At 43.1% G+C, this 10,933-nt stretch overlaps 1 protein-coding gene across 1 annotated transcript; it reads left to right on the forward strand.

Annotated features, from left to right (window-relative positions):
- Positions 1–42: 42 nt before the first annotated feature.
- Positions 43–6,406, forward strand: LOC114615708 (cytochrome P450 2B1-like; the record flags this gene model as incomplete). The annotated part of the gene is made up of 6 exons (XM_028761364.1): positions 43–192; positions 2,801–2,961; positions 3,700–3,876; positions 4,329–4,470; positions 5,881–6,068; positions 6,233–6,406. Coding segments are annotated over 6 exons (977 nt in total), but the record flags the coding sequence as incomplete, so codon positions are not given.
- Positions 6,407–10,933: the final 4,527 nt, after the last annotated feature.

The following is a 10,933-nucleotide window of genomic DNA, read 5'->3' on the forward strand; positions in this document are numbered from 1 at the left end:
AGGTTTCGTTGAACTTCCTGTGTGACCTGCTCACTTTCTCAGGTGTGTCCTTTGCCAATGGGGAACGCTGGAAGGTCCTTCGAAGATTCTCTCTGTCCACTATGAGAGACTTTGGGATGGGAAAGCAGATTGTGGAGGACTGGATTCAGCAGGAAGCCCGATGTTTGGTGGAGGAACTGCAGAAATACCAGGGTGAGTCTGGGAGAAGGAGCATGAAGGAAGATAGCAAATAGAGACATGAGTGTACAGCCAAAGAAAGAGAGTTGCCCATGCGTAGATAAACACACATAAACACAAACACACACATGTTCACTCACACACATTCACACACATACACACACTTATACATAAATACACATGCACACACATACACATAAACACACACATACATAAACATACACACATTCACACACACATGCACACACATACACACACACAGAAACGTACACACGTTCACTCTCTCTCACACACACATTCACACACACAAAGGGAGAACAAGAAATACATAAAAACAGAGAAAGAGATGTGAAGTTCACAGTGTCCAAGAATAACTCAGAGAAATAGATTGCATGATTAGCATGCTGGGCTCTTACATTCAAGGAAATGGATGCCCATGTTAGGATTATATTTCAGTTAGGCATAGCAGCACAAGCCTTACATCCCAGTAGTCAGGGGCCTGAGAAAGGATCAGAAATTCAAAGCCAGCCTGGCTATATCATCAACTCTTGTCTCGAAAAGAAAAGGTTGATGCAGTGGGTGCACACGCAGATCTCAGTCTGATCGCCAACACCATAATTCTGGCAGGGTGTTACATTCTGGTCATCACAGTGAGCCTGTGTTGGAGGCAGGAGCTTAGAGATTTGAGGTCATCTTTGACTTTATATGGTGTTCAAGGTCATCATGGTTACACAAAACAGTCTCAAAGCATGGTCTATGTCCAGTGCATGTGTGAGAAGCAAGGAACTGTGGTTTTTTCCTTGTGAATATGCTGATTTGGGGGCAGTGAGCAAAGAGGCCAGGTGGGCTGTTTTACTTTGTTGTAGTTACAGGCTTTTCTGGGTACGTTTTAGGAACCTCCTAACAGGGCATACTGGTGACACAGTCTGTTGTTAGGTTCATACTGGTGTTTGTCATCTCTTAAGATTTCTCAGGAGATCATGAGGTGACCCTGCAGAAGCTAGAAAGGAAAAGAAGGAATTGGGAGACTAAGAAAAAAGACAGGAGAAAGCAGGGTGACACAGAGACCAGGAAGCTGAGCTAGAACTAGAGGGAGCAAAAGAAGAAAAAGGAGAATGAGTCAGCAGGGAGGGGCAAGAGGGATAGAGAATGGGAGGGATTAGGTAGGGGGAGGGACAAAGAGAAAAAGGTGTAAATATTGCAAGTAATTTAGACCAGAAATCAGAGACAGATAAAGAAAGACTGGTTAGAATTAGGGAGAGATCTGCAGAGGAATCAGAAGACAGACAGCTTGGACCCAGAGAGAGCAGCTACTGTGGGCCACAATTGCTGGACTGACAACATCTCCTGAGGGCCAATCACAGAGCCTGGAAATCAAAGACAGCAGTCAACAGGTGCTGATGGTTCTTGAACACTGCAGAGTCTAGAATCAGAGAAGGAATGGAGGAACACTCACAGATGAGAGACTTGTCAATCCACACAGGCAATCCTGAACCCTTCTCTGCACCATTTCTGACTGTGGGAGTTGCCGATCAGCTTAGAGTCAGCATGGTGATGGGGGAAGGCACAGGGCGGAGACTAACTGTGCATGCTGCCCCTCTCAGCTCTCTGGGTCTGAATCCTGGTCCCAGCCATTTGTCACTGTGTTACTTTGGTGAAGTTAGCTAACCTCTCTGTATATACAAATTGAAAAGAAAAAGCATTGGCCCAGGACACCTCAAGACCAAGTTCTCAGCACAAAGGAGAGTTATTTGCCCCGGAGGGATGAAGGCAGGGATAATGGACAAAGACATGAGACAGAGGAACATGGAGAAGGGGAAGGGTACAAAGGATAGGGGAGAAAGGGGGCAAGGGAGAGGGAGAAGGATTTTGTCCTGGAGTACAAAGGTCTGACTCTGAATGGAGAGGGAACAGATGTTGCACATGGGTGGATGGCAGTTTATAAAGGTAAAAGGGAAGACCCTGTGTTAGTATGAGATGTTTGATTTTAACTGGGCATGTTAATTAGGTGGGCCAAAGGGTTTTTGGTTTTGTTTGTTTGTTTGTTTGTTTGTTTTGGTTTTGTTTTGTTTTGTTTTCGAGACAGGGTTTCTCTGTGTAGTCCTGGCTTTCTAGACCAGGCTGGCCTCGAACACAGAAATCTGCCTGCTTCTGCCTCCCAAGTGCTGGGATTAAAGGTGTACGCCACTCCTTCCCAGTTCAAAGGGGGTTTCTGATTGCTGGTTTTCAATACTTTGATAGCTAGACCTTGGTAGTCAGTTTCAGGAGAAGGCAGTGGCCAAGTAAGGGAATAGACTTTGGGGACTAGCTTTAGGAATGTAGTCTAATGGTTCTTAGCTAAGAAGAGGGAGGGGGGGGGTGAGTGACGCCTGTCAGAGCTCAAGTGGGCTAGTATCCTTTCATTAATAGGATTTTATCTTATGTATACATTGAATAAATTAAAATTAAATAAAATGTTTTATACAATGCTGAGTTCAGGACCTGGTGCATCATATGTGCAGGCTTAAGCAGCTGTTGCTATGCTTTGAGTAGTGAGTGGAAACAGCTTTCCAGAGACGAGGCCAAAGCCAAATGTTCTACAACTCTTGATGCCATGTCTCGGTCCTGCCTCCTCATCCTCCAGGTGCCCCCGTGGACCCCACCTTCCTCTTCCAGTGCATCACAGCCAACATCATCTCCGCCTTTGTCTTTGGAAAGCGCTTTGACTACACAGACCGCCAGTTCCTGCGCCTGCTGGAGCTGTTGTATCGGAGCTTTTCACTCATAAGCTCATTCTCCAGTCAGGTCAGCCAGTGGGTGGGGAAGAGAAAAGCATCCAGGACAGAGGAAATGAAAGGCTGCCTTGTGGGTGAAGGAGGGACTATCTGAGGGCTGGAAGAAAGGCAGAGACAACACGGAGAGACAAGGAGGCCGAGACCTGGAGGCAAAGGGAGGGAAGATGAGCAAGGAGGAGAGACCTCAATGTAGCAATACACAGCCATCCAGACAGACATGAAGATAATGATGAGCCAGGGGCTCTGGCTGTAGCTAAGATGATATAGGACTTATCTATCCTGTATTCATCCCTGGGTTCATCCCTAGCATGACATAAGCCAGTTATGGTGATACATGTATTCAATCCCAGTACACGGGCGATCAGAGTTCACAGTCATCTTTGGATAAATACTGAGTTTGAGGACAATCTGAAAAATATGAGATCTGATTAAAAAACAAAACAAAACAATACCTAAATGATGGTTTAGGATAGAGAAGAGAGAAAAAGAGGATAGAGAATACAAGGCAAGAGAGTGCTGGAGAAAGATTCAGAGATCGTCTGATAGGATGCTGTGTTGTTTTTATGTGCATCACAGTGAAAACGAAGGAACAAGAGAAGATGAGTGAGAGTGGGAAGGAGGACCAAGGGAGGGAAGAGGAGAGGATGGAAGGAGAGAGAAAGTTGTTCCTAGGAAACCTAGAAACAGAACACTGCCCATTTCCTGTGACCTGATATTTTAGGTGACCTCCTGGGCCCTTCTTTTGCAGGTGTTTCAGCTCTTCTCTGCTGTCCTAAAGTACTTTCCTGGCACGCACAGACAAATCGCCAAAAACTTCCAGGAAATCCTTGACTACATTGGCCATAGTGTGGAGCAGCACAGGGCCACCTTGGACCCCAGCACTCCACGAGACTTCATCGATACCTACCTTCTGCGCATGGAGAAGGTTAGTCTTGCATGGATGAGAGAGGGGGTGGGTGAGAGTGAAGGATGGGGATGTGGAGAGAAAGATGGGAGGGGACAGCAGATGGTGAGGAGAGGCAGAAACAGAGAGGAGGAGATGTAGAATGTCTGGAAGAAAAGAGAAGGGAGGAGAAAATAACATAGGGAAAGAGAAGGTGTGTGGCTGGGGAAGAAACACAGGGCAAGGGGCAAAAGTAGAAAAGACCACAGAGGAACAAAGAGCCTAGGAGACAGAACATGATAAACCACCGAAGAACAAAGTAGAAAAAGAAGATAGAAGAATCCAAGGCATATTGTCTGGAGCCAAGTAATGTCCAGAGGTCCAGATAGTATGAGACTCACAGACAGAAGGACAGTGACCAGAGATATGTGTACATCTCCTTGCAAAGGTCCAGTCACCCCTGACCCTCTCTTCTCTCTCCCATCTGGAACCAGGAGAAGTCCAACCACCACACAGAGTTCCATCACCAGAACCTCATGATGTCTGTGCTCTCTCTCTTCTTTGCTGGAACTGAGACCAGTAGCACCACGCTCCGCTATGGCTTCCTGTTCATGCTCAAGTACCCCCACGTTGCAGGTGCACCATGGGTGGACAGTTGGAGGATTTTCTATCTACCTTTGGATGTGGGAATTTGAGTGGATGAGAGCCACATGGACATCTGGAACTCTAATTGCTTTGTTCAACTTGTAAACTAAGGCAGTGCTGTGGGTGGAATGTGAGCGAACACTCAGCTGACCCGTTTTCTGTTGTCTCTATTAAAGGTTGATCCTTCCCTTCCTTCCTTCCGTCCTTCCTGACTTCCTGCAATCTTTACATTCATCTATTATTCGTCCTTCTTTGCATCCACCTCTTCATGTATCTACTTATTCTGTTCATTCACCCACCTATTATCCACCCATCAATGAACATGTCATCAGCCTCTCCCTTCAGTCATTGTCACACGACTAAACATCAATCTCTCCAAGACCTATTTACTCACTCATCCTTCTATCTTCATACTAGACACTTATTCACACTCACATGCACTCATGCACCCATGTGTAGACACACACACACACACACACACACACACACACACATACACATGCACACAAACACATATTCACCTTGAATCCTTCCAGTCAGCCACTTATAAATCAACTGATTAATTATTTGTGTATTTATTGATTCTTTAACCACCAAAGTAGGCATTATATTTATTTATTTCAATGAATCAATGTAAGTGTTGTTCCTTTGAACAATAGAGTTGAATAAACTATTGGCCATTGATTCATTCATACACTCATCTCTCCTATCAAGTGGTTGCATTTCCTAATCCTTTCACTAAGAGGCCTTTGCACTCCTCTTTTGTTTGTCTATTCATTCTCCCATTCATCCATCAATGGAACCACCTATTGACCTACAAGTTGAATCCAGTATAATCCAGTGCTTAGTGTGTTTATTTCATTAACTCATGAACCTGTCCATACACTCATTTATCCATTGATTTTCTTATGTATTCATTTCTACATGCTTCTTTTGATGGCTTAATTTACTAATCTACCTACTTCTCTGTTACATTTCTGAGGACAAAACTTCAAGTTATTAATATAAAGTTTCATGTTAAGTTGTGGTGTGTGTGTGTGTGTTGTCAATTCATGTCCAAGGTGAGAATTTCTTCTTCTTCTCTCCCTCACACTCTTGCCTCATCACAGTTGCTCTCAAGTCTCCCTGTGCAGTAGCCCTTTGCTGTCTATTTTTCTTTCTTTAGTAAAACCCCCCTGAAATGCGGGTGAATCTCATGGAGGAGAGATTTAAAATAGTTTTAAACATGGGAAGAGAGAGACAGGCACTTAAGAATGGGACAGTTGTTTGTACCCTGAAAGCTCTAAGTTTCTCAGCAGAGTCTCCTTACTGAACTGTTTCCCTGTGTCGTTGGCTGATAGAATACAATATCATTGCTACAAAGCTGGAAAAGCAGGCCCACTTTCCCCCTTTCCTGTGCAGAGAAAGTCCAAAAGGAGATTGATCAGGTGATTGGCTCACACCGGCTACCCAACCTTGATGACCGCTCCAAAATGCCATACACTGATGCAGTCATCCACGAGATTCAGAGATTTGCTGATCTTATACCTATTGGATTGCCTCACAGAGTCACCAAAGACACCATGTTCCGAGGGTACCTCCTCCGCAAGGTGAGACCAGCTGCAATTCCTCATCACTACTCCATGGGCATATTCTATGTTCCTAATCACCAACCTCATCCTGTCTTGTGTTTTCTCTGCATTGTCTTAGGGATTGACTATTTTCATATGGGAGTCAGTATATGTTAACATCTTTATCTCATAACTTCTCCTAGAACACCGAGGTGTACCCCATCCTGAGTTCAGCTCTCCATGACCCATGCTACTTTGAACAACCAGACACCTTCAATCCTGAGCACTTCCTAGATGCCAATGGGGCATTGAAGAAAACTGAAGCTTTCATGCCTTTCTCTGCAGGTGAGATAGGCATGTGATTTCTTTCCCAGACACTAGAGGGCAGGCCCACCCTCTGAGACACAAACAGCAATAGGTCCCTGTTTACTGAGTCTATCCCAGCTGCCTGGCCTAAACAATCTCATTTAATCTGGCTACAGCCCCATGAGGGGAGTCTTGAACTAAAGGAGCATCCTGGTCAGGAGAACTTTAGAAAGTGTTTAAAGTCAATGCTAAGAAATTTAACACAGCAGCAGTGGAGGGTAAGCCTTGTTCTGCCGGGCCCAGAACAAGGAATACCCCTGGTAAATCACATCCTGTGACAGATCTGGTATAATGGAGGTTTATCTGTGGGAAGAGAGGGGAGTGAGAGCTTAAGAAATAAGGACAGAAAGAGAAGCTCACCAAGGAACACAATGTGGAGGAGAGAGAGAGAGACAGAGAGAGAGAGAGAGAGAGAGAGAGAGAGAGAGAGAGAGAGAGAGAGAGAGAGAAAGCGAGTGAGCAAGAGATGAGGGATAGAGTAGAGGAGGGGGGAAGGGATATGGGGTAGAGAACAGTCCTTTTTATATGCTGTTGCTACTGCATCTGACTTGCATCAGACAAGAAATGGTGGCAGATGATGATGCAAGCTGTTGCTAGGTCCCTGGGAGAAGTTTGGTGGAATTGCCTGTAAAGCAACCTTTCTCCCTTCTTGTGTAACTAAAAATAAAGAACTAGGAAGGGGTAGTGGTGGAGCTGGAGTGCACTTGTCATGTTCTTTAAACTATGTCCTGCTAAGTTTGGAGTGCTGGTCTGTTTTTAGGGACCCTAAGAAAATTGGGATGTTGGACAAGTCCTGGGAAAGTTGGATGTGTCACTGTGTTCTAGGATCTGTGGGACCATCTTCTGCTAGGAATGGGCAGGCCCAGTAGAAGAGCCTGTGAGAGTAGACAGGAACACCTGTGGGTAGCTTCTCTGGAACTGTTCTGGATGCAGATGTTGAGCAAACATGTGAATTTGGCAAGATCCTGAAACACATATACACATTAGAGGGAGAAAATTAAGTTAAGTTTGTTAGGGACAAGACTATTTTCTTAGGTGTACCATTAAAAGCCCTAGGACCATGGTCTTGGTAGTTGGGGGAGAGGAGTCACAAAACCAGGGGAGTTGGGTTAGATCCCGCCCTCTGGAATAGACAACAGGTTGGGAAGTTAGGCTGTTGATTGACAGGGGCACTCATCCAGATGGAGTCCATTTGACCCAGGAGAGGTGAATCAGAGTATGTTTCCTGAAGCTTACAAGCATCTTTTTAAGTTTACAAAAGAGATAAATTTTAGAAATGTGAATTGTAGTCTGTTTTGAAATTCACATTGTAGAACAAGGTATTAAATACCATATTGTGTCATAGTAGAGACTTGGTAAACAATATTTGTGAAAAGCATGAACAGTATTTAAAGTGAGCTCAGGAAAGACAGAAACCTTCCATGGATCAGAAGAGGCAAGAAGGATTTTCCCCCTCTATTCAGAAAACAGAATGTACATACATTTAGCACAATGAGAAACATCTTTAAGTCTATAGTTAAAAGACAATCAAAAGAAACTCAACATGTTGAACTTGTGAGTGTGATAGTGGATCATATAGTGGTAAGTTGTATCAGAGTTAGGCTAGTAATTTATCATAATTTCATTGATTAATGTTAGAACTCTGAACTTTTGAAATACTAATATCATAGTAGCATAATGAGGGGAAGAAATCTGAAGAATGTTTGTTCCTTTTTTGTTTGTTAAACCACTTTCCTGTCACCATCCTACTTTTTCACATCCTTAATCTACCACAACTTGCATTTACAAAGCTTAAAACATTTTCTTCGACCCTAAAAACCGTTTCTTAGATCCTCATAACTTAAGCTTTCAGACCCTCAGACCTTGCATAAAGTTTACTCCTGTTTCCTCTCAATTATTTACCATGACATACAGGTGGTTGATCATTGGGAGCAGTCACTGTAAGGTTAGTCATTTAGAGAAGAAAAAAGCAAAAATGTACATCTGAAACCTGTTTAGCTTTTAACATGAAGCTTGTGAGCAAGCCAAACCTGTTTGCCTTTCTAATAACAGATGTGGTAGTTTTAACTAGCTAATGAATTAACTAATGAGCTACCGTGTTTGTTGATTACCTTGGGGTAAGGAGCTAGTTGCTTCTTGTCCTCTAGCTGTCAAGCTACAGATAGCTTAGTTTTCAATGTGATCAGAGACTTGAGAAGAATAAATTATAATCTAGATGCCATATATTAATTAAAATGACTGATTAGTTCATAATCTGCTACCTAGAGAGTTCTCCCAGATTCCTCTGGGCTCCATGGCATCATGACAGAGGCAGTAAATCCATCATGCCCAGAAGATGAGAGGTTTTTTTATTTTCCTTGTGGAGACGGAGCATGAGAGGGAACTATTAACTCTCTGGGTGTTCTCTGTCCACAGTTCAGGCTAGGACCTGACAGTAGGCAAGGCAGTGGGGCAGTCTTGGCTAATAGTTGGGGTATAACAATCCAGGATAGTTCTTCATCACTGTACCTATATATTCTTGGAGACCTTGCAGTGGGGTGTATCACCATTAGCATTTGGGATTCTATGTCTGTCATAATAAGTTTAAACATTTAATGTCATATTAAGCAGATCTCTGACAGGATTTAAGGCTAGAACTTATAAAGTATATCTGGGTTAAACAACTTATGTCTGTTTTTATTTGTTGGCTTTAAATTAATTCTAGCAAACATAAAACAGGAGCTCAATAAAGCTTAATATTGCAATTAACTGCATCAGTTCTCAGTATGCCTTTAAATATAATTTTGAACTCATTAAAGGATATGGTCATTGAGAAGGTAACTGACTGTCAATTTGTATTTAATTATAGTAATTTTTATGAGACTTGAACTGTTATAGTAGCTTCTGAGACAAGAACCTGTTAGCTTTGAGCCTCACAAGAATCATGATTGGTGAACTGAAGGTCTTCTAGCATGAGAATGAAATCTTTTAATCTAAAAAGAAAGTCTATAAAGAGACTGGCAACTTTTTGACCTTAATATGGTTTATCAATATAAAAACCTACAGCTTATAAAAATCTTAAGACTATATTATAGCTTACTAGCATAAGCAAAAGCAAGGCCAAATACATTTTTAAAGCAATAATCTATAAACTCTTTAATGCTGTAAAACTTCCAAGATAATATCAAAATACACTACTATTTAAAGAGTAAAAACATAGAGCAATATTGTAAACCATTTGGCAAGACAGTACAGAAATCATACAAACATCTTATTGCAATTCAAAATACCATTGGAGACCTGCTTCCCAAGTTACATGTTGCTGTCCTTAATCAAGATGGCAGTGAAGCTATGACTTCCCATAACAGTGTTGGCTGCAAGGAATGAGCCTACCCTTAGTCAAGATGGTGGTAAATCTATGGCTCTGCCTTCTCCAGTCGTTAATAAAGATGGCAACTAGCCATGTGTTGGTTATATCCCAGAATGGAATCATGTCATATGATTTAAGTTTATCTGAGCATAGACTTTCAATTAATAACACAAAATTATGAGTTTTAACTACATCCAATAATAAGTCAATAATCCTGTGGGAGCAAGGCAGACAGAATGTCTGCCTGAGGCCTGAGGCTGTTAGTTCGGGGAGGAGAGAGCTGTTTTGTGGCTCTGGAGAGGCAGAGCCAAATTTGATGGGACAAGCATTGGCGAAAGGAAAAATGCAGTCTCGGAGTATGTGTCAGGCTAAGAACAGACAGAGATGGGCTCTGAGAGAGCATAGGATCCCCGTGGGTATCCCCCAATGCTGACACATCAAGATTCTGCAGGGTTAGGCTCATCTTCTCTCACTGAGGCTAGACATGGGGGCCCAGTCAGAAGACAGTATCCCACAGAAAGGCAACAGCTTTTGGGATAGACCCCACTGTAGTTGTTTAGGACCCACATGAAGACAGAACTACACATCTGCTACATATGTGTGGGGGTTGGGCGGATAGATTTTACCTTTGTATGTTCTTTGGTTGGTGATTCAGTCTCTGAGAGACCACAAGGGTCCAGGTTAGCTGACTCTGTTGGTTTTCTTGTGTGTTCTTTTCGAATTTGGGACACTCAATTCTTCCATAAGAGTTCCTGAGTTCTCTACAATATTTGTGGACATCTCCTTCTGTTTCAGTCAGTTGTTGAGTTGAGCCTTTCAGAGGACAGCTATTCTAGGCTTCTGTTTGCAAGCATTACAGAGTATTATTAATAGTGTTGGGGATTGATGTTTGTCCATGGGATGGTGAGGCCAGTTGTCACTTGGCTGTTCTCTCAGTCTCAGCACTATCTTTGTCCCTGCATTTCTTTTAGACAGGACAAATGTTTGACTGAAAGTCTGTGAGTGGGTTGGTGTCCTTATCCATCCACTGGGGTCCTGCCTGGCTAAAGGAGGTGAACTTTTCAGATTCCATATCTCTATGAGTCTCACCTAAAGTCACCTCCATAACCTCTGGGGCCCTCCCCCATCCTAGGTCTCTGGAATTTCCTAGAGATTCTTTCTTTCGCCTCCTCCCCAGCAGCTGCAAATT

This window comes from Grammomys surdaster, unplaced genomic scaffold, assembly GCF_004785775.1.
Source record: "Grammomys surdaster isolate TR1022 unplaced genomic scaffold, NIH_TR_1.0 134213, whole genome shotgun sequence".
Lineage (NCBI taxonomy): Eukaryota > Metazoa > Chordata > Mammalia > Rodentia > Muridae > Grammomys > Grammomys surdaster.